We start from the raw sequence: 25,375 nt of genomic DNA on the forward strand, positions 1-25,375 counted from the left end.
TCTGGCTTTTTCATGCAAGAGGAGACAAATGAGAGGTAAATGTAAAGTGGAACCATGCCAGACGTATATTTCTCCCCGGTTAACAACCTGTGTTGCAGATTGTTTGTTGTGGCAGTAGGAAAGTTATTCAATGATTCTGAGTCTGGGGATCTTTTGCTACTATTTATTACAAAAAGCAAGAAAAATGCATGTCATTCTGGTGCTAGAGGACAGTTAGAAGGCACTAGATCTATGCAGAATTATGGCTTTAAAGGCAAAAAGGCACTTTAAGAGTGGGTGGAGGCACCTATACAGCACCTATCTGCAAACACATCTTTTTGTGGAGTAGCACAGCATCTATGGAAGGCATGATGCCCAGAAGAGATGCAGTTGCTTCAGGAATTGGAGACAGATGTTATATTTGCGCCCCCTTGTGTTCCAGAGCACTTTCTTTCTTTTAAATCTTAAGTTTTGCACAGCCTTAAAAGATTTTTTCAGTAAGGAGACTTCATCTAAATAAGTCTTTGTCTTATAGAATACAGAATAACAGAGTTGGAAGGAACCTTGGAGGTCTTCTAGTCCTTGGTCAAACAGGAGACTCTGTAACATTCTAGAATCTAGGCAGATGGCTGTCCAATCTCTAGTAGCTTCTAGTGGAGAAGAAGCAAGAGATACATTTTAGGAATAGGCAATGTGCTATAGTACCCATCAACACCCAAACATCTATAGCAGACATGTCAAACACAAGGCCCGGGGGCCAGATCCGGCCCGCGAAGTGGTTTCATGTGGCCCCTGAAGCCATCCTGGAAACAGTGAGGGAACGGTCCCTGCTGCCTTGGCCCTGGCCCAGAGACCCTCCTTCTGCCAGAGACCCTCAGATCTGTCCCACTCCTGCCCAGGCCCCCATAGGCACCCTTGATGCGAACGATGTAGAGCTGGCCACGCCCACCCAGTAGGCCATACGCACTCCAGCTGCGCCCACCCAGTAGGCCGGGCCCACCCTGGCCATACCCACCCGGCCCCCTGAGGGCAACCACAATGCTGATGCGGCCCTCAATGAAATTGAGTTTGACACCCCTGATCTATAGCCTTCAGCTAGCCTTCCTTCCCCATCTGACTTTTAAAAGAAAATATTCTTTTGATGCTGCAACTCAAACTTTTAGCATTCTCTTCATTTTAAAGGATGCAACACAAATTTCTACAATGCTCTTTAAAGAATGCTTCCAGGGCCCACCTAATATTCTAAAAAATAAATATGGTAAGTGACTGCAGTTCAGTGCCTTGTTTGGAAATGCACCCCTCTGCCAAGAATAATGGATTGTGGCCAGGAGAGAGGACTGGAGGAGACAATATAGGCAAAACACTTGTTTGCCTGCTCATAAAAGGGTTGCAAGAGTAGAATCCCTTCATTGCAGCCTTTTGTGAAAATGCTTGTGACTATAATTCCAAATATGCTAATAGATATACCAGTATCCATTTGACCTTCTTGAATCATAGCCGCAATTACTTCATTCCTTAGCTATCTATCAAAAAAATAATAATCTAAGGCTGAGTTGAAGCTTGATCAAAAAGCTACCATAACTTTGCTATAAATGTTACCAGTTTGTCTCCCATTTTTTTCCTGAAGTCTAAAACTAAAGCATCTGAAACTGTTCTGTCACCACTTTTCTCATCTGTTCCTCGCTCTGTATACAGGAGTACATTATTGGTTCCACTGTCAAATAGCTTTTATTCTCCAGACATTAAAATTTACCGTTAGTAGTTATGCGTTTTATATTGAGCTGGATGTAATAACATTCAGCATCCGTGTTCTGCCTTCTGGTACAAGCTTTCATCTTGATCTTCTATGTAACACTCTTTCAGCGATTTAATAAGGGCTGCATATTTCTTATTTTTATCACTGCTGGATTTAAATTCTAACTTTCCACTAGGATCACAAGATGACCTACACAGCACTCCCTACTCCAATTTGATCCCCACAACGTCATCTAACGAGCTTCCTTGACTGAGCGTGGTCATAAACTTGGGTTTCTTCAGATCTGGTCCAACCCCTTAACCCTTGTTTTACAGTGGTTCTCATATCTTTTCCTTATCATTAATCGCTCCTCGTAAGATTTGTAGTTCTCTAATCATTGTCATTGCCCTTATTTGCATCAATTCCAGTTTTCTATGTGTTCTTTAAAATATGGTGCCCAAAGCTTGATAGGCTGGGTTTGACATAAGTAGAATATAGTGGAACAATTACTGCAGCCAAAATACACTGGTAACTCATATTATGTTTGTGTTCTTCTACCATACCTCTTTCACAAGTGGTATTATCATGCCAGATATCCCCATCCTAAATTTGTGTATTTGATTTATTTTTCTTACGTATAGAACTTAGTACTGTATTTATTTATCACTCAAACAATATTTGTACCCCATCTTACTCCTGAAAGACTTTTGATGGCACACAGCATTACTAAAATGAGAGATTACAGTAATTACAAAAGCAAATGTCATTCCTGTGATCAAAATATTTACAATAGATATTTTCAATCAAATCACCTAGGGCTGAATGTAGTTTTTATCAAATGCGAGAATGGTAGGAACTGCCCATATCTTTGTGGGGAGAATATTCCAAAGGCTGCCATGGAGAAGACCTGGTATTTGGTCCACCCTCTTCCCTTGGTTCTAATGAGAGGTAGAATTATCAATAGGCTTTCCCTAAACAACTGATCCAGATGGGCAGATTTAATTCTGTCAAATCATTCCCCAATGTATCCCAGTGTGGCAGTTTAAAGAACTTTACAGATAATGACCACTTTGAATTGGGCCCCCAAGCTTACTTGAAATATAAATGAAGCTGAAGCCCAGTTTTTCAGGGATTGAGAGAAGCTACACAGCTACTTGGAAGACCTGAAGGAACAGGTTAGAGATAGCACATCATGGAGAAAATCTATCTATGTTAGTAACTAAGAGTCAACATCGACTTGATGGCACATAGTCAATCGATCACACAGCTGCTTGTTTTATTTATGAGATAGGTTGAACTATTTGAAATTAATCAATCATTTCATTATAATGTCAACAGTCAGTCAGTGAGAATTGTTTTATTTCAATAGCTTCTAGTAAAGAGCCTCAATATCATATGAAATGTGGCTCTTTCCCACTGCTCATTTACATACACTAATCAGTTGGGAACACCTTGTACTTACAAATATGGATCATAAAATTCTTGAACTAAGTCCTTAAATATACTTCTGTCTTTAAAAAAGCCCCTCTCTGTAAAAATATGGTATAGCATCTAGACAGCACACTAAAAAGCAGAGACATCACCCTGTCAACAAAAGTGCGTATAGTCAAGGCTATGGTCTTCCCAGTTGCAATGTATGCCAGTGAAAGCTGGACCATAAGAAAGGCTGAGCGCCAAAGAATTGAAGCCTTTGAACTATGGTGCTGGAGAAGACTCCTGCGAGTCCCTTGGACTGCAAGGCAATCAAACTGGTCAGTCCTAGAGGAGATCAATCCTGACTGCTCTTTAGAAGGCCAGATCCTGAAGCTAAAACTCAAATACTTTGGCCACCTAATGAGAAGGAAGGGCTCACTGGAGAAGAGCCTAATGCTGGGAAAGATTGAGGGCAATAGAAGAATGGGACGACAGAGAATGAGGTGGCGGGATGGAGTCACTGAAGCAGTAGGCGTGAGCTTAAATGGACTCCAGAAGATGGTAGAGGACAGGAAGGCCTGGAGGAACATTGTCCATAGGGTCGCGATGGGTCGGACACGACTTCGCAACTAACAAGAACAAGAATATAATGTATATGTCATGGTTCCAACAGAGACAAATAAAGCAGAACTCCGAGGCTTGGAAATTTCTCAAAGAACATGTTTATTAGTTACAAGTATCTGCACAATCAAAAGTGAAACCAAATCTGAATTTCCAACTAAAAATTACCCAGTTACAAAGTATAATGTCCTACCCACAAAACTATGCAATCAACTATGTTCCCCAATATATTCATTTGGCAGGCTTTTTTTTTTACAATGCCCAGTCCCTGATTGTGGGAGCAGTAGATGACCTTGGTTCCCATGGGACAGAAGATTATTTTAATTAGCGAAGCACCAGGGCAAGACCCACTCCCTCCGTTCTATGTGGCAACCTAGAATGAGGAGAAAAATGGCTGCAGCCAGCTTCATTGTAGAGTTGATGGTATAATTTTATATGTTATTCTATGTAATGGCTATAATATATATAATTGAGATCAAATGCAATTGTATCCCATCCTTTGTCCCAACACAGAAAACTTAGAATTAACCATTCAGTCTTCTCACATCACCCATGCATCGTGGACCAGTTTTAGGAGAGTATTGACTCAAGATCAACAAGTATAACCAAACTTTTTATTTCTGTCAGGAATTTTTTCCTGGATTTTTTACCCTTTATGATTAGGTGTTTTTTGTGGTAGGAAAGTAAACAAGAAAAGAGCATGGAGAGGCTTATTTCAGATATGCCTCTTTTAGTGCATTGACTTTCTAGCTTTGTTTAGACTGAATTGAATCTATTGCTTGCTTATGCTATATAATGGAGTTCAATTCACTTTTGTCTCGTCTATAACATATATCCAAAGGTACTGTGAGTGTTCATCTGTCATTAGAGGTTGAGGTATCATTGTTACACAGATCATGTTCAGATCCAACCTGGTCTGAACTGAATATGCAGTTGGAGCCTTGACCTGGTTCTTGGAAGCTATGAGGAGATGGATGGAAAGAAATTGGGTGAAGTTGAACCCTGTTAACACAGATTTGCCATTTTTCCGGAAATCTTCTGGCTCACTTTATGCTGTGTTAAGAGTTGTGCTCCCTTGAAAGAGCAGGTCTGCACATTGGTTTTCCCCCAGAATCACATAAACTATGAGGTGGAGGGCATGGCTAGTGGAGTCTTGCCCAGTTTTGATTGATGTGCTAGTTATGGCTCTTCCTGGAACGAGAGGCCCTGGTGGCAGTGAATCCTCCACTTATCACCTCTAGAACAGAATACAGTACTGTAATTTGCTTTTTATTCACTATGCCTTCTGCAGACTACCCAACAACTGCAGTTGGTACAAAATGTGGCAGCCCACATATTGGTGGATGAGAGCTATCATTATTATATTAGTGTTACACTCCATGATTGATAGCTCTGCACTGGCTACCAATAGGCTTCCGAGCATCATTTAAAGTGCAGTTTTAATCTATGAAATCTACATGGCTCGGCATTCAAATATTGTATATCTAGAACTGTCTCCTTCAGGTAAAATCAGTCCACCCAGGCTATATGTCCTGAATAGGAATGCTGAGGGTCTCCTTCCCATGCAAGATTGGGGAGAGGGCAGGAAACACTGTATCATTTGTGGTGCTGGTGATGGTTGTTTAGGCTTGATCCTTTTAGAATAGTCCCGTCCAGTAATTTGTATGAAAGTCTCCTGTATGATATTTAGGCAGGCATTTTTTTCATACAGCTCTTAATTTGAAGACTATGGTTGGAGAATAGACTCAGGAAAATCATGACTCGTTAAAATAATTTATATATCTTTTGTACACTTTAACCAGAATCTTGTAAACTACAAGGGATAATGCTAGAGTGCAGTAGTTGGTAAGAATCTGTATGCCGGTAATGCTTGTCTTACAACTATTCATTTAGTGACTGCTGGAAGTCACAAAGGTATTGAAAAAAGTGACTTATGACCATCTTTCATACTTACAATCATTGCAGCATCCCCATGTTCATGTGGTTAAAATGTGGGCGCTTGGCAGCTGGCATGCATTTATGATGGTTGCAGCATCCCAGGATCACGTGATCACCATTTGTAACCTTCCCACAAGCAAAGTCAATGGGGGAAGCCAGATTCGCATAGTGACTGCATGATTCACTTAACAGTTGCAGTGATTCACTTAGCAACTGTGGCAAAAAAGAAAGATCATAACTGCCTTGCTTAGCAAATGGAAATTTTGGGATCAGTTGTGGTCATAAGTCGAAGACTACCTGTACCACAAAAATCCTTGCTGTCATAACCTTTGAATAAGAGAAATGATGTATCCCAGGGCAACACTTTTTGGACTAAGTGACCTCAAATAGGCTACTGTACAGAATGAATCCAAAATCCAGGAGCCATGACCCCCAAGGGAATGAAATTGGGGAAATTTGTGGTTGATTCAGGCTGCTACTGCACTCGGAGGCTTCAACTGGTGCAGAATGCGGCCGCGCGAGTTGTGATGGGGGTCTCATGTAACACCTCTACTCCGTGAGCTGCATTGGCTTCCGGTTGCCCTCCGGGTGAAATTCAAGGTGCTGGTGATGAAACCCTAACCCTAACCACTTTGCGGGCCAGATCTGGCCGGGCCTTGTGTTTGACATGTCTGTTCTACAGTATACTTTCTTTGAAAATGGAAGGTCCATTTTAGCTATAATTCCTGTGAAGTTCAAGCTGCAAGTGCCATTGCTTAAGGTAACAAAGAAATTCCTCCTCTCTTTTCAAACCCATGCACAAGAAGTATCAGCAAATTTACAGGAACTCCTGAGTCCCATGACTGTGAGAGGGGTTGCATATAAATTTAAATAAAGAGAGACAAGCCTTGCCTTAGAAGTTGTGGGTGCTCCATCATTGGAAACTTTTAAGAAGACACTGGACACTCATTTGCCTGAAATGGCATGGGGTTGCCTGCCTGAGGAGGTAGGACTAGAAGACCTCCAATAAACTCTGTTATTCTGTTAAATTCCATATTTGGAGGATGTAGCAAGTTTCAGAAGAAATTCCTAAACAATTCTAAACAGCCCAATGAGATCAGTGTGCTGACAGATTGCTTGGGGAAGAAGGACCCCAATGGAGAGGAGTAATATAACAAAATACTTTGCACTTTGTATTCTGCCACAATTTGACACAGTTTGTCAAAGGTTTGTTTTCTCAAAGGCAGTATATGGTTAGAAGACTCTTGCATCATACATTGCTTTGTTTCTCTTGAAAACCATATAAGGCAATGTCTATGGAGACAAAATTATGGATCTTGTGAGAATTTACATACTGGAAACAACTTCTATAGACCACTGCTTACCCTCTATGTCAGTGCCTCCAAATGAAAGAAATCCTCTGCATAATTTTTTTTTCCAATATTGTAGCCTCTTCCACTGCTAGACATATTTTTAAAGTTTTTCTAAAACGTGGAGTAAAATTTTGCCTGCCTGCAATTTACTCACAACAGGATAGGCTAAATGGCGAGGGTCCAGGATATTTGAGGGAACACCTGCTGCCAGCATCAAGCTCCCTTCATCCAGTGTGCTCCCACAGGGAGGGTCTTCTCAGGGTGCCGCCGGTAAAAGATTGCCGGTGGGTAACGCCCAGGGGGAGGGCCTTCTCAGTGGGTGCGCCTGCCCTCTGGAACCAGCTGCCAGTGGAGCTGAGGACTGCCCCCGACCTCCGTTCATTCCGCCGGGACCTGAAGACCTGGCTCTTCGAGCTCTCTGGCCCAGGCTGAGGAGTAATTTATTTTAATTGGGGTTTTATTATACAGGGATAAATTTAATCTTTTTTAAACTTGGTTCTTAACTTTTGTATTTTTGGTTTTTAATTACCCTGGAAACCGCCCTGAGTCCTTCGGGAAAGGGCGGTATATAAATGTAATAAAATAAATAAAATAAAATAAATATGGAGTTCATTTGGAATGTCCTGTGATAGTTTCCTTGCCAATCTTGCAATCCCTTGTTCCTTACCATACCCAACGGCAAGGAATTGACTCTTCATGTGGCTATTAAAGAAGCAATGAGAAAGAAAGGCCTGGATATTTTTATTGCCCCATTTATATGTCCCTTTTCTGGCACACAAACATGCACATTATCTATATCTTATCTTTGCTCAGGAACTCAAGGCACATACATCATGCTGCATCTTGTTATATTTTTTCACAACTATCCTGTGATGTAGGTTGAGCTGAAAAATCACCAAGTGAGCTGCTGTGGCTGCACATGGAGTAGAAACCAGATTTCTCTGGTGTCAGTCAAGTACATCAGCCACCTTAGTCCTTGCCCATCTTGCTGCATTTTTCAACTGCTTCTTACCATAAAACATGAGTATTTAACCATTTACTCATGATGTAAAGGGCACATTTTCTTCCCAAATGTATAGCCTGCTTTTCAAAAAAACAGCTTTGCTGCTATTCCTATTGCATTTTCGACGACATTTTTGCCTATCCTATGGAATTTTACCTGTAGTACAAAAGTATTATGAGTACAACAAAGTTAAGATGAATAAAATAATGACTATATGTCAGGAAACATTAGCATTATGATTCCCATGGGATTGAAATTTGGCAGGTTTGTGGCTGCTTCAATGTTCTGGAACTGCCAAGTTGCTACCTGGAGCGTCAGTAGAGTGGGACCGCCCTAGCCTTCCAGAGGTTAGGGAGACCAGTCCTGCCATTAGCTCCTGAAGATCAGGTAGACCAGTCCTGCTACAATCCTCTGGAAAGACAGATCCTGCCCGGTACATTTATACTGAAAAATCAAGAAGGTGGTTTGCAAATGATTTCAGAGTCCCATCTCTCCTATGACAGCTTTCAGTGCATATTTTTGTTTCTTCTTGGAGATGATGGCTGGTACCATCAGCTTCAAATGATAAACAACAAGAAACTAACGGTGATGCATTACTAAGTATATTGAATAACGAACCATGAGAATGAGTTTAATAACCTTCTAAGAGGAGGATGTCTATTACAACGATACGTGGTTGACATGACTGCTAAGACTGAAAAGATGAGGCTGAGTTACATCCAAATGAATCAAGCAATCAGGAGAACAACATACAGCAGTCTAACTGATTGAATGATGATGATGATGATTTTAGAAACATCAGAAGGCGCATCATCCTCCAACATTTGTGGGAGGATCAAGACATATGATGAAATGATGTCAAGATGCCATGATACATATACGGAAGTATGGCAATATTTCATTTTTCATTATAGTGACATGCAATTCAAACTGGCCAGAAATACCCAGTATTTTTTTTAATCAGCAGCCAAATGATCAGTCAGATTTAACTGTGAGTATTCAACTTGAAGACAAAGTTGTTCCTGAAGTACAATAGTGCAACACATGGTCACGTTAGTAGATAGATTATGGATACCAAAAGCAGTATCTCTCTCATTTGCACTCTTTGTTGTAGTTAATGAAGCATCCAAGCCAAGACAGCTATGATTCTTTTGTGCAAGCCAAAATACCAGACCCAAATGAATATCCAGAGCTGCATAAATTGCTATTAAAGCACATGATTCATAGTCCATTTTGCAGCAGTTACTCAGGATGTTAGAAAAATGATGCATTCAGTAAGTGGTACCAAAAGCAATTCAATCAGCATACAAGGTGTAGCGATGATTCATATCCTATCTACAGGAGGATTTGAAGTACATCAAGCAGGACAACAGAGTTGAACTAAAACTTCTTAATGGGTGGTATCCTATAATACACTACTGAGGGTGTTCAACTGACATCTCAATGGTATGCTCATATGGTCATCTGTCAAATCCATCAAATCAAAATCAAGTATACCAGGAAGGGAAGTAATTAGACAGTTTTTGCATCGAACAGACAAGACAAAAATCACACAGCACTTGACAGGGAGATACATTAGGTCCTGTGAAGCTGTTGCATCAATACTTGGATTCCAGATTCATGAACAGGAACTGATTATTGTTTGCCTTCAAGTACACCTCCCACAAAAACATTGAATATTCTTTCAAGGTAATACTGCTGTGTACTGAATAGTGATATGGCAAAAACCACACTAACAGAATTCATCTTTGCAAACATGATCCATTTGCAAAACTGCTGAACACTATGGATATTCCAAGATATTCCAAGATGGACTAATAAGAGATGGGAAAGAAGGAAGACGGGGAAAGCACTGGAAGAGTTCTCTGGAATTTTTGTAACCAATGTTCTTGATCAAGTGTATACTGTTACTCCACAAAGTAGTGACCACTGCTTGAGATTGCTTCTTCATCACGGAAAGGGGCTAGTATTTCTCAAATCACTGAAGACACATAATGGACATATGCTTCCGTTATTCAAAGATGTCTGCAGAGAGAGAGGATTGTTGCAAGCTGATGATCATTGGCAACAAACTATGCAAGATGTTGAAAGAACAAGAATCCCCAGATCTATGAGAGATTTGATTGTCCTCTTGTTATCGAATAGTAAAATCAACAATTCACAACAATGTGGAACAGTTCAAGAGTGCAATGACTGAAGATTTCCTCCAAATTGAGAGAACTAAGATATATTATGAACAAGTTCTTCTGTATTTCCAAGAAAAATTTATGAAATTGGGAAGAACACTTAAAGAATGTAACTATTGTATTGTATACTATTGTATTGCATGAATTGCAATACAATAGAGAAACAGCAGGAATTTATACTACACAGCAAACCTCTATTGAATAATGAGCAAAGAGCAGTATATGACAATGTGCAAGTGCGTACAAAGCAATCTTTCTTCAGTAATTTTCATTGATGTACCAGAAGGAACAGGGAAGACATTTGTTACTAATTTGATCCTCACTAAATTTAGGAGAGATGGAGATGGTGCTATTGCTATAGTATCATCAATATTGCAGCAACACTGATGCCTGGTGGTAGGATAGTACGTTCAAGATGCATTCATCAAAGTGAATGAAAATGCTCTTTATAACATTGAAAGTTTCCAATGCTGCACATTTGCTTTGACAAGTGAGGCTTATTGTCTGGGATGAGAACCCCCATGATTAGGAGGGGGAGTTTTGAAGCCATGGGGGGGATTTTAACATTTGCTGTGGCGGATATCCATCAGTATCTACCAATTGTAAAAAGAGGAAATGATTCTCGTGGCTAAGTTATGCATCAACAAATTCAATTTATAGAGAAGCTTTGACAAGTTTCAGTGGAAGAAAAACAAGCAATTGAGTGAGGGAGAAGAAAGATAGTCTGAATTCTTATTAAATGTTGAGTAGATAAAATTCAGAAAAGATCAAAATGATAAAATAGTATTATCTGAACATTTTGCCAGCAAGAACTATGGAAGAATGTATAGATTTCATCTACCAAACATTTTACAATTCTGCAGAACTGTTCCCAAATAACTCTATTAAGTTCCCTTCAGTGAAATGATGAGAAAAATCAATTCCATATGCATTATATCCTTCTCTGAAACGATGAAAGAATATTGTTTCTTCAATGTTGTCAGTGAAAGAGCTAATGCTACTCATTTTCCAGTGGAATTCCTTGATTCAATGAAAATCCTGAGATTGCCACCATATAAATTAGAACTCAAAATAGGAACTCTGATCATTTTAAAGAAGAACTTAGATCTTCCTAGGCTATGGAATGGAATGGGAATGATGGTAGAAGAACTCCATAGAATTTCATTGTAGCAAAGATAAACTTTGGTGCTTTCAAAAATGACATTGTCATGATTCCAAAAATTATGCTCAATTTATCAGAAGGTGAAATTGTCTATCTTCAGCAGACATACTTGCCAATTCAATCATGCTTTGCTCTGACTAAATATACAGTGCAAGGAGAAACCATGGAAAATGTGTTGATTTATATGGAGAAACTGGTATTCCGGTATGGTCAGCTGTATGTCACTTGAAGCCAAGGAAAAATAAGTAAAAACTTTAGAATATTTTTAAACGACGGCTGATCAACCACAAAGCATCCTTTCTTAAACGAAAAGCATCTATTTGTTTTGCTGTGCATCTTTCTTCTTTAATAAAATGGTGTTTTCTTCTTTAATTTTAAAACCAAAACAATAGCAATCCACCCATGGTCATTCTGTTTCTTTAGGTAAGGATGACCAAAGGATCACAGGTTGTTTAATAATAAATAAAGCGATAATCACCATTGTCATGAACTCAGTGTTTCTCCTGTCACTTTCCCCCCCCCCCTATTTTACATAGTGAGATGCCAGGATAGTTTGGAATAATTTATTTATCACTTGTATCAAAACTGGGAGACTATTGTTAATAGGCTTGGAACAGTTCATCATCATAATCTAGAATTTTAAGTTGTCTTATGACCTTACTTTCTTCTGAGTATTTGTCCTCTTAAAACAGAATTCTGGGAGTTGAAGTCCACACATCTTAAAGTTTCCAAGTTTGAAAAATTTTGAAGTAAATCTTTAGCTATTAGTCAAGCTGCTGTTACAGCAAATTTTTCTTAAATGCTTACTTAATGTCATTATTTTGAAGTGTATATAGTATTGATGTTTTGTATGCAGATCTTGGAAAATGGGTACTGATTTCATCATAAAATGCAGTAAAACGATTTCTTTACTTTCCTACAGTCCAAGGCTATCCAAGCTCCCAGGATGGATCTTAAAAGATGGAAGCATTTTCTTGGACAAGGTAATGTACCAATGGGATTAGGACTCCCAATGAATTTAACTAATTAAGCAATGAAACCAAGTCCAAGCAAAATTCATTTACCCAGTGAAGAAAACAAAATGAGTAGATTTTCAAGTCCAATTTTGAGCTGGGAAATCAAACATATTACAAAATATCCTCTCGCCATTTATTTTTTTCAGTTACCTCTCTTGGAAATTATACCTTGTTTGATTAATGTTCCCTGATCTTGTGCCTTACAACTAATGAAAAATACATTGGAACAATTACAATTCCTTAATGTCTATTTTCGGGGTATTGCTTAAGTTGTACTTGTATTAAATTTTCGTATTCATTCAAGGAGGGAAGTACCCAAGCTGATCGTGCATGGCCCTTGAAAGATCTAGTGAACTCATCTCAAGCTTCTCTGTATGGCCAGATCTCATGTACCGAAAGATATGTTTCAAGTCACTTTGGCCAGCAGATTCTTTATCATACTTGGAAACTCTTGAAGGCACTTTTTAAGATTCCTCTATCATACAATGAACCTCTCAAGAGTTTGAGAATGATGTTGTTTTGCAGAATATTTTAACTTTGAGACTTTTACATATTCCTCCATTATTCCTGTTGCATCAAGAAGTGACAAAAGGGTCAAGGAATCTTTTCCTTAATTAACTTAAGAGATGAAAGGGTTGTTAAAATAAACATAACCAGTAGGCAAGATTTCCATAACCTAAACTCCTATTTTTCCTACTTTTTTTAGTGTAACTCCTAAGAGCTTAATAGATATGCCCCTTAAAGATCTGGAAGTCACCCAAGTCATCCCCTTAATTTTCATGGCTGAAATTCACCTTGAACTTGGGTCTTCCCAACACTAGTCTATCACCTTAACCATAACACCTGACTGACTCTTCAATGACTTTGATTGTTGACAGAATCCAAAGGGGCACATAGTAACAAGTTTAATATTAGGACTTTCCGAGCAATTTGATTTACCCTTGATAGGAACCATTATACTTGCTTAGAATGACAAATTACTTCCCTAGTTCTGCACAGAACAGAGTTGAGGTTAAAGGTGAACACCTTATTTTGTAAGGAGAATGTTGGTCTTTGCTGCATTTGGCATTCAGTTGTTTTAAATCCAATGTTCATTGGAGCATTGAAATTCCCCTTGCTTACCCATTATTCACCTTCTAAATTCTTTTGATAGGGTTAAAGGCTTTCTGTCATATATAATTGCTGATGTGTATAACTTGGCAAAATTGTTGAGAGTTTCTTAAGAACTGAATCCAAATCCTAATGCTAGATATTTGAAAGAGCAGGATAGTATGTTGTGTCTGGGATAGCTGTGATTTCATAGATGGAGATCCATCCTCAAAAAATCCCCTTCTCTTTAGAATTATACAGAGACATATCACAACTTTTCTCTATGTGCACAGAGGTAAAATTAGTATAATTTTCCATTTTTGGCCATTATTTCATCTCAAGCTTATTTGCATGTGCCTCAGTTAGTGATCCAGATGTTAAGGAAAGGGGCACAGACTGCTTGAATTGACCTGAAAGCATAGAATATTTATGTGGTCATACTTTGCTAAGGAATTAAAAGCACAAGTTTTAAAAGCCAAGTGAATGAAAAGTGGGGCTTCAGTTAGTAGAGAAAGCAAAGAATCTAAAGTCAAGAAATAAAAATACAACAAAGCAAAAGGAGACAGGTAATTTTCAACTGTGCCCAGACAGAATCCTTGGTTAAAAATGGACCATATGTTGACTTGTAAGCCTTTGCTGATGTCCAGTGTTGTTCAGCTCTAATGCCAGGTTAAGGAAGAATGTTTGGATTGGTACTTGCCCAGTGGAATGGCATCTCCTAGGTCCCTAGGATATATTTACCTCATCTGAAAAACTGGTTAATTATTTTGTAATTTTCTTCTAAAATATTATAACACTGTCTGTTAACACAGTGTTGAATGTCATCATGATCTGTTTGCTTATAGTTAAATTTCTATTTTCTTTCTACCCCATTTCCTAGGAGCTGAAAGACTGTTCTGGCCGTGTCTTTGTGGACTCTGTTCCTGAGTTTTGTTTGCCAGAGGTGAGTCTCCTTCTTGGACACAATTCAAAATGTTTCTCTTTGTTCTTTGGTAGTTAAGAATTGGTATCTGGCCAGAACTGTAGTATAATCCCAGAGAAATCTGATTGCTTACTAGTTCTGTATTCATGGCAAAGTGGCATCTGTGAGTTAGGAGCAGTCCAGAACATCTACCTTACATGAGAGAAAATATTCCTAGAAGAATACATCATAAGCTCTTACTGCAATGCTACATTTTTTTCTCAATCATTTAGGACAGGATTTCCCACGTTTGGCAGCTTTCATGACATGTGGACCTCAATTCCCAGAATTCCCCAGACAGCATGATTGGCTGGGAAATTCTGGGAAATCCATGTGTCTTAAAAGTTGCCAAGGTTGGAAAACCCTGATTTAGGGCTTTTGTCAAATTACTTGTTGCTCCTGTTTCAGTTTAAGGGAATCAGTCCCAAACCTTAACTCTGCTTCTTTTTCACCCCAAAGCCAGCTTATGGATCTGCTCATACCAATATAAAATATAGTAAAGGTAAAGGTTCCCCCGCACATGCGTGCTAGTCGTTTCCGACTCTAGGGGCCGGTGCTCATCTCCGTTTCAAAGCCGAAGAGCCAGCGCTTGTCCGAGGACGTCTCTGTGGTCATGTGGCCGGCATGACTAGACGCCAAAGGCGCACAGAACGCTGTTACCTTCCCACCGTAGTGGTCCCTATTTTTCTACTTGCATTTTTACATGCTTTCGAACTGCTAGCTTGGCAGAAGCTGGGACGAGTAACAGGCGCTCATTCTGTTACGCAGCACTTGGGATTCGACCCGCCAAACTGTACAATACAATACAATACAATACAATACAATACAATACAATACAGTACAGTACAATACAATACAATATAATATAATATAATAATACGTCCCAACATGTTTTTAAAAGAGTTCACAGATCCCATACTGGAATGTCTTTTAGCAGCTCTATGAGATAGACCAGTTTTGTTGCTCTTATTAGAACTGATCAAATCTGTACTATAAAGTTCAGTTTTGGAATTCAGGCTGAAATGGTTGTTTTCCTCTACGCAACCAGTAGCCAACAGCTAGAGGTCAAAGAAAGAAATGCCTGCTTTTCTCTGCAAAAGTTCCCTGGTTCAATTTCTGGTATTCACTTTTCATCAGGTGGTTTTTTTTAAGGGAACTATTTTTCCTACCTAAGACCTTAGAGAACTCCTGCCATTATTTAACACCCTAATGGTTCCTTTAACATAGGATAAATTCATATGTTTAGGCTGTAATTATATCCTCATTAGTTATGCGTGAGTCCCACTGAAATCAGTAATACTTGCTCTTAGTAGATGCACGTAAGATTGTATTGTTAATTTCTTTCCCTTAATTGACATTTCTTTTATTGCACTTTGCATAATGTTGCTTGCCTCCAAAAGCAGTAATATACTGGGTCTATATGTATATATAGATATAAATGTATATAGATATGAAAATTGCTTTTTGATTGTTCTCCCCCATTATTTTCTTTCAAAGTGTGATAGTTAACAATATGTATAATGCTTCTTCTCTTAACTAATATAGAGCAATTCATGGGCCTCTGTTTATTTCTGGCTAATGTCTTCTTCTGGCCATCAAGGTTACACAGGATATCCAGGAAAGGAGGAGTTAAAATCTGCAAGATAGTGAGCATCTTAATCAGAATCCCACTCAATGGATACCCTAAGGATATTTGTGTCGCTTTGTATGAGATTACCAATTGGAAGAGATACCTCTGTGTCAGATGGAAGTTCTGAAAAATGAAGTTGATTTAGTTCTGATGAACTTTTTCAACCCAACCCACCCTTAAATATAAATTGGTGTCAGTCTGTTCTATTTGTCAATCTTCCCACCTTATACAATCAGAAAGCCCAATGACAAATTGAAGCTCTTAAAAAGATGTGAGTATAGCCTTCAGAAACCTCTGGAAGCTATTACCAAAACTGTAGTTTTTAACAATCTTAAATTATTAGAAGATATCTGGAGAGTAATCTGATTTATTTTTATTAAATTTGTTTAGCAATATAGATTTATTTTAATTAAATTAAAATGTAAATGAAATAAAAACAAAGTTAATTTTTGTCCCAGCCTCACCCATTACTTTTGGAGTGTGACATTGTGACAACTGACTCCAGGTTGGAGAAACTCTGTACCCCATTGATTAATACTGTTGAGACTGCTTTGATGGATCAGGCTAAAGTCTGCTTATCTTCACCTAGCAACTTGCTGGATGTTTTATATAAATTCATAAGTGGGAAAGAATGTGGGTATTTAACAATTGTAAGCTGCCCAGAGTCACCAGGAGGCATATAGATTTAATAAATTATTATTATTGTTACTGTTTGTCCCACTTCTAAAACAGTGATTCTGCATATGAAGATTCCTTTGAATTAATAAGCTAAAACCATTGGAATAAGCCTATTCATTCATGAACTTGTTTGACCTTCCTTTTGATTGATTGTTTGATTGATTATTTGCCATCAAGTCATCTTCAATTCCTAGTGACCACATAGATTGATTTTCTCTGTGACAATCTATCCCTAACCTTTATTTCAAGTCCCCCTGTTATGCACTCATTGCCAGTGTGAGCCCATCCATCTTGCTTCTGGTTCTGCTGTTCTCTTTTCATCCACCTTTCCAAGCATTAGAACTTTTTCCGGAAAGTTGTGTCTTTGCATAAAGAATCTGAAATAGAATAATTTGAACCTGGTTATTTCTGCCTCGAGTGAGAAACCTGGATTGATTTTGTCCGATGATCCATTAGTTTGTTTTTTTGGTTGTCCATGGCATTCTCAAGAATCTTCTCCAACACCAAAGTTCAAAAGCATTTTCCTATCCTGCTTCTTTAATGTCAAACTTTTGCTTGCATAGAATGTCACAGGGAATATTATGGCTTGCACAGTTCTAGTCTTTGTAAGTATTGACATATTATGGCATTTAAATATTTTCCCCAAGGCTAAAACATGTGTCCATTACTTCATTATAGTGGCAGATTTCACAAGCTCATTAAGTTAAAGGGAACCAAACAACTGCTCTCTGTGAAAAACTTTTCTAATACCTGTTTTAGCACATCTTTCCAATTTTAGTCATGATTCTGCACTGTATTTTAATATTATCCATGGGTGCAATTTTAATCTCAACATAAAAAGGACCCCTCCCCAGGTCAGTAATTAGTTATTAGGAGACATTTGATTTTTAAACAGCCAATTTGATTGATTTCTCTACCATTATCTTCAAATCAATAAGTTTAGATTTGTGTATGGATAATTTTTCTGCTTGATGATTATTGAATGTTGTTAGTTGCTCCATAATAACTGAGTTAGAGGTGAAGCTTCTGGTAAATTTTCCAGATTGAGTCCACCGATGTCTTAGCCTTACCTGTAAATATTTCTTATTACAGGAAGCAAAATCTTTTTCTTCAGCCTTGCAAATCCATTTTATCTGATTCTATTCCTGTACTCGCAGAATAGTCTGAAAACGATTAAACTCATTTCCAACCCTGAAACTGGACAGACTTTAGAGCTAGCAACAAGAAGACAAGAAATAATTTCAGATGCTGTAGACAAGAGAACATAACTAGAGCCTGAAGTTCAGCCTTTCAGCTGCATCTTCATTTTCTGAGAATTTTCTACTTTTCCTTCAATATGGAATTATTTTTTATAGTTACAATCCAGCAAATGGAAGGGCACTGCCTTTTTTCGACCATGTGGCTTGGGGATTCCTACTCTACCTGTTAGGAACTCCTTGAATAGACTCACCTTAGAGGTGTTTGGTTTCAGCAGTTGCTGAGAGGTCCTACATTACCACCCACCCACCCCATGCCCTCCAGAACACCTTTTTCCCCCTGAATACAAAGCACTGACCAGTTCTAATGTGAGTGCAACCTCTGAAGTTGGCTAAGTCTAAGACTTTGAGATCAAACTTGAATGGACTCTAAATTACCCCCATTCTTCAGAAGTGTCTGACTGTACATGCCTCTGTGTGCGTGTGTGTATTGTATGTTTATGCACATATATACAGTTACACATACAAATGTGGAAATTACTACGTACATGAAGTTATCTGTATTTGCTATAGTTAATGAAGTGAACATGTGCCATATTTAAATAAATTATCATATAATTTTAAATTAAAACTACTTTGTTCTGCCCTGGGCATTCATGCATGCTATTCAAAGGTCTCAGAGACGACAAGTATTCAACTTCGCAACTTTATGGAGAATGGATTATCCATTCTATTAGAATTTCTGCTAACAAAATTAAACGATAGGTAGGCTGGATACTTTTTATTCAGCATATTATTATTCAGAAAGTCAATAATTTCACCTATAATACACAGAAGCTGTAATTTCTTCAGAGTATTTCAGTTGGTTGCCATCATCAGTTAAAAAATTGACATTAAAGAGACACCAACTTGATGCCTTCTTTATCTTTCAAATGGCAACACATATGTGTACTTTTGTGCACATTTGTACATGTAGGCTTTTTAGTTCCATGGAACTGAATTTTCTACCTGACTTTAGTAATGCAGTGTTTCATTTGTAAGTATTCGGTTTTTATAAGAAAATAACTTTTTTTCCTTTTATTAATTATAGATATATTATTGTCCTTTGTTGTATTGTTGTAGGCCACTCAAAAATCCAGTTACTGGGCAGCACAAAAAAAAATGTATATCAGGGGTTGTCTACTCTTTTGAACTAATAGGCACATTTGGAATTGGGGTCACATGGTGTGAAACGTTCTTGCAAAATAGCTGCTGGAAGGGACGTTTACCCATTCATATAATGCTGGCTGTGTGCGTTACAAAGCCATAACTCCCTAAATTGGAACTGCAATTTTTCCTAATCTCCCTTCCAGCAAGATGCTATGTATTTATTCCTTCCTACATTTCTTTTTTTTCTGGGCAGAAGGTCTTTCTTCCATTCAAAATGTAGACCTACAGCCTTCCCTAAGATTGGGTTGGTGGAGAGTGATTTATTTTCTAAAAGGAGGAGAACTCTTGATGTCTGCAAGGCATTCGTAGAAATAAAAAGAATACTCAGACTGGCAGTTTGTTTTGTAAGATGCCAAGTTCCTGTTTTAATTTTTTTTAAAAATGAAAATATCAAGTGGGGTCAGGAACCTATTGGACAGTATGAAGGCTCACTGGCTCCTCAAGCACCATATTGGAGATCTGAGCTATAAAATAAAATTAAGAACCAGATAATTCTTCATTTATTGTTATATAAAATAGGAACTAACAATAATCTAAAGGCATGTTCTGTCCATATTAGAACTCTCAGATGAATGGTGGGCAAGATTTCATTAATCCAAGTATTGCTTGGGGGTGGCGGTGTGTATTAAATTGTGATTTAATTTTTGTGGCTAGACTTAATTTAATTTATTTTAATTTTATATTGGATTGTTTTTAAATTTTGCCTTGTAAACCGCCCTGAGTCCTTTGGGAATAGGGCGGTATATAAACCGAATAAATAAATAAATAAAATAAATATTTCTGGGTCATATTTTCAGATGGAACTGATTGACCTGTCTACAGTGGATGTGATCCTGATCTCCAATTACCACTGCATGATGGCCTTGCCCTACATCACAGAACACACTGGGTTCACTGGAACTGTGTATGCCACCGAGCCAACAGTGCAGATTGGCAGGTAAGGCAAATCTACTTAAGGCAGTGTTATCAAATCCCTTTTCATCCACTGCTGAACAAAGTGGCTGTTGTGATTCAGGGTCAGCCTGTGGGTTTGGCAGTTGGGTCGGACGACTCAGAGAAGGAGGGGGGTGTTGAAGACCTTGCTGAGGGGGTTGAAGATCTTGCTGATGATAGCCCCCAGCAAGGCCCTTCTCATCTGGTCACGACGCAGACCCAGCTGTGTGAGCCTGACAGCGTGGATGAAGATGACCCACAGCTGGCCCTGTTCAAGGACGCCCGATGCAGGAGGCAGTCAGTCAGGAGTAAACAGAGGGAGGCAATGGGGCACCTCGGAAGGAGGCACAGAGAGGCCACGCCCTGAACTGTATTTAAGGGGAATGTGTGGGAGGGCTGGTTTGCTGAAGGCAACCGTTTGGATTGTTCCTGCGTCTTAGCTCGTGTTTTATGGTTGGTGTCTTGTCTTGCTCTTGTTTTATGTGAATAAATTTGGCAGGCTTTATTCCAGCCTCTTGCCGTTTGTAAAGGGGTCGTCCCTGCTTTTGCTGCAGGGCTGGTAGCAGGCTGGTACAGAACAGTGGCAAAGGGGAAGAGAAGAGGTAACAGACAGCATAAAAAAACATTGCTTCTCATGAACATGAGGAACATTTAACTGGGTTAAAAGCAGTGGTGGGATTCAGCCAGTTTGCACCACTTCGGCAGAACCAGTAAGTAATTTTTTATTGCCCAGGCCCAGAATGGACTTCCGGAAGCAGCATCCATACAGAGAACAGGTTGTTCACATGTTTGAATCCCACCACTGGTTAAAAGTAAGCCAAAGAAGTCTTTGAAACTCTAAGCATGTGCACAGGCTTAAGTCTTTGTTTCTCAAATGTTGAAAATCTACTCAGACTTGTACATTTGGCAAAGTTATATGAGTATTGTAGTACTGAAGAAAGGTAGCCATGAAGATTAGAGCCCTAGCCCTGTAATGAAAAAGGAACCAAAAGGAATCTCTAACAGTCCCTAAATTTTGCAGGTTGTTAAAGATTATTACCGGGTGCAAGAGGGAGGGCTGCCTAGCCCTCACCGAGCTTGAATCATAAAATGTTACATCTGGAGAGGGGCTTATAAGCCTTAGAGTCCCATTCTTTATAGGAAATCCATAGGCTCAGTCTCCCCATACTGGTAGAATGGGGGAATATTTATCTGGTTCCTTTTTATTTTTTTTCTTTGGTAATGTATTTTGTCATCAGATTATTTAACTTAATGTTTATCCAAAATCTGCCTTTTGTTATCTTCTGATTTAATTGTTCAAGCTAGTCCGGCCCTGTGAAGTCTGCCTTCTACATATTTGATCCATATCATATTTCCAATCTGATATTTTGTTTCTGCATATTCAGTATTCTAATGTCTTTCAGCCTTTCCGCAAAGGATTTATTTTCCATGTGTTTCACCACTTTGGGCATCTTTTGAAACCACCCACCTTTTAACTCTACATCTAAAACTAGAGAAAGGACGCTAAATGAAGTCAGACATAAGCAGAATAATGTAGAAATGTTATCCCTTGTGATTTTGCAAGAATGGACCCATCATTAAGGGTTTTAGAGCGGTTACTAAATGCTTTCTTGTTTACTTTGGGTTCTAATTGAGTTAGGATATTACCTAACTCAATATTATCTTTATAAGAAGTGCAGATGTGACACTCAGAATTGTGGGTGACCCTGAGCTTCTTCAAAATTTGCTACCAAATTGTATATGGGAATAAATTAAAATATGGAAAATAGAACTTTTTAAGTATCACAATTTCAAGTATATTTACATAGAAATTAAAAATTGTTTTTGTCTATGTCCCACCCTACTTTCCACTTTCTGGCACGTGATTCAGTGAGTAACTGCTTCTCTTAGCTCAAAGAACAATAGCTGAGATATTTATTTTCAATAGTAAATTATAAACTTTTATTATTGTTATTATTATTGGATTTTGCATGTATCAAGATGAATATGTGCTGGTCAGATGCACATATGATCTGTAAGCAAATGAAGCAATTAGTTGACTCAAGAGAAGAAAAAACAGGTGCTGCCTATATTCTGTGTCACTTCTAGGATTCAGAAAAAGTGATCAACAATTTTCTGATTCTAAACTTGAATTTGGGATGTGACAAAATAAAGACTAACGTTATAGAATTATAAAGTTGAATGGATAGTGCAAAAACCATGCTACAATGGACAAAAACTTGATATTAAAAAAATAAGTAATACTGATGCCTAGGTGGTACTCTCACCAGTTCATCTCTTTGAAGAGAGTATTTCAGGATAGGATCATTTTTCACATCTGGACTTTGTATTGGCCAATTTACTGGTACTGTCACAATGTTGATGGTTGGGTAGTGATTTGACATTCAGATCAACATTGGCATCCATCAGTGGTTCCATGGGAATAGTTCCACTTAATTTAATCAATGGAGGAAACAGGTAAAGACTTAGACTCTGACCCTTCAATGGTCATCTGAGATCTCCTATTCCTGGCAGCCTCTGCTCCCTTTTCTACAACAGATGAATTCTGTGACCAATGTGCCAGGGTGATGGCAGTAAAGCTTAATGAAACAAACCACAGTGTAGCTGCTATGAAAACCTGAAGTGGAATACTTGTCAAAATTTACCTGGGGAGATAACTTGTAATTATTTTAACTAAATTAATGTTGTCACACAGTCTAAAATCATATTTGCCTTTGTTGCAGCAGTATCATCCAGCTGCCTTGCGTTCAGTGATCAATTAGGCTAAATATCCATCCACTCTGTTAAGAATGCTTCATTTGGAGAAGCAATCAAACATAAAGAATTGGTCCAGTTTTAGAAATCAAACCATGCATGATTCAGCTGTTTGGAAAATCCCCAGAAACTTATTTTAGTGTCTCAGTTCAACCTGCTGTGTTTTCATTTTGAGGCCTTCAGCTGCCCTTTTCTGTTTTCAGGCTTCTTATGGAGGAATTGGTCAACTTTATAGAGCGAGTGCCAAAGGCTCAGTCTGCCTCCTTGTGGAAAAATAAGGATGTGCAACGGTAAGTTCACTCTGCCACTTTCCCATCTTCCTCTTCCTCATCCTTTTGAAAGGTGTCTCTGAGAGTATAGTTCATTTCCTTATTCTACCCTCAGCCCTCATGGGTTTGGCCATCACCAGGCAAGCAAATCTGGAGAAGGATTTCCCAAGACAGAGCACCAGCAAAGAAAACTGCCAGGCTATAGGAGGGTATTTCAGTTTGAGGTGACTGAGGCAAGGGATCAGATTCTAGCAGTGCGGGTGACATGATCAGAATATGGGCAGCGACACTGCAGATCTAGAGTAAAACAAGGTGTTGCTGTGTTGCCTGAGGATCTAGCAAAGGCAAGGATTAAAAAAAAATAGCTCAAATGTTGCTTCAGCCAAAAACCAATATGTGCTGGGACCAAAAAAGGGTTTCAGGTTACTCTTGTGGTTAGAAGAATCTGATATGCCTCATATGCTATCAGATTGCTTCAGGGCCATTGTCTACAGAGTTCCTTTCAGGCTGGAATTTTTGGGTCCAACCTCCAGAAGGTCAGAAGGCAATAGATGGGTTGAGCCCCTAATTCTGCAGAAAGGGATTCATTTGGGTTTGTGCTGAAGGCAAGTCTCCTGCAGTATCTTTATTTATTTATTAAATTTATACACTGCCCATCTCACTAAGAATTCAGGGTGGCTTACAATGCCATAAATAAAAGTATAAAACAATTACATAGTTTGAAAGATTAAAACATTAGGCACTGAAAGTTAAAATGTTAAATTTGACAACAAAGTGGATAAAAAGAATTAGTAAATCGACTATTTAGAGTGGGATCTTCTCCTAATCTACTGGTGACCTCCAAAATGGATACTCCAATTGAGGTTCCAAGCCAGTTTGCAGAGCCAGGTTTTTGGGCCTTTCAAAAAGCCAAGAAGTTGGGGGGAGATCTCACCTCAGGATGGGAGCCCTTTGCTCTCCTGGACCCCACCAGTTGCAATTTCTTGGTCAATGGGACCTGGAGCATGTCCCTTCTGCCGGAGAGAGTGGGGCTGGCCAATGGATTCATGCCATAAAGGCTTTAAAGGTAATAACCAACACCTTGAACCTGGAAGCAAACTGGCAATCAGTGCAGTTCATATAACAGTGGTGTTACATGGGTCACTCTAGGGGCCCCTAAGACTGTGCTGCTGCAAGTTATGCCAACTGTAGCTTCAGAATGCTCTTCAGGGGTAGCCCCATGTAGAATACATCGCAGTAGTCCAAGTGTGTCATGATCCAGGACTGAGAGCAAGGCATCACAGTCTAAAAAGGGCACAACCAACAGACAATATGATCTTCCATCATCTCATTCTCAACATCCGTCATCTCGTTCTCTAAACATAGGATATCTATTATCACGCCAGCTATTTCTATAATTGGAAATGTCATTTGTGTCATGCCTTGGTTACTTAGTTTCTTCATGTTTGGATTACTGTGTATGGTTATCTTCATAAATTTATCTGGTCAAGGATGTTACAAACTACCTTAATTAGGATTGATTATAAGTAGCCTGAAGGTTAAAACAGTTTTACTGATTCCTAATGAGTTTCAAAAGGCTGTTCAAAAGGCTAATGATAACTAAAGCCCTACGTAGCTCGGATTTGGGCTGCTGAAAGAGATATCTTCCTTTAGAAGCCTCCTCTAGCATTTATTTAGGAAAGCTGTTTTCTGAATTAAAAAAAAAATCTTTCCTTCAAAAAATGTACTTATACTGTATATACTTGGCAGAGATGGTTTTAAATGGTACTTACATATACTGTATATGAATTAGCAGCATTCTGTCTTTAGAAAGAGTCTCCTCCCTTCTCATTCCCCCTCGAAAAATCAAGGGCTTAAAACCAGAAGCCCACCTTTTGTATACCGTACAGCTCTTTCCACTACTTCAGCCAGGTAAATCAACTGAAGGCGTTGTTAACTAAATTCCCTTATCTGTGATTTCTGCTGGTGTAATGTCTCAGAATTGAATGGTTAGTCCTTGAATTAGGATTGATCAACACAATGCTGATATTTAGCTTTTATTGCATAACTTGTGTTGGCTCTGGGCTGCTTAATGGTGCTATGTGGCCTGTATTGACTTCAACATTCTGCTGAGAATGGAGCACCCAGTACATGTCACCAGTGACTTCGGGAACTCAACAATGTCAGTGCCCATAAATCAGCAGGGATTTCCCTGCAGTCTTATTCGCAAAACTGTTTTTGTCAATGGCAATCATCAATAGGTTTAGTCTTG

General features: G+C 38.8%; 1 protein-coding gene across 1 annotated transcript in view; it reads left to right on the forward strand.

The window, feature by feature from the left end:
• INTS9 (integrator complex subunit 9) overlaps positions 1–25,375 on the forward strand; it is a 77,190-nt gene that overhangs the window by 4,196 nt on the left and 47,619 nt on the right. Inside the window, exons 3-6 of the mRNA XM_083348430.1 lie at positions 12,312–12,372; positions 14,375–14,437; positions 19,966–20,105; positions 23,059–23,145. Of these exons, the coding sequence (XP_083204556.1) occupies positions 12,312–12,372; positions 14,375–14,437; positions 19,966–20,105; positions 23,059–23,145 (351 nt within the window). The remainder of the gene's footprint in view (positions 1–12,311; positions 12,373–14,374; positions 14,438–19,965; positions 20,106–23,058; positions 23,146–25,375) is intronic.

Source organism: Vipera ursinii, assembly GCF_947247035.1.
Source record: "Vipera ursinii genome assembly, chromosome: 1".
Classification (NCBI taxonomy): domain Eukaryota; kingdom Metazoa; phylum Chordata; class Lepidosauria; order Squamata; family Viperidae; genus Vipera; species Vipera ursinii.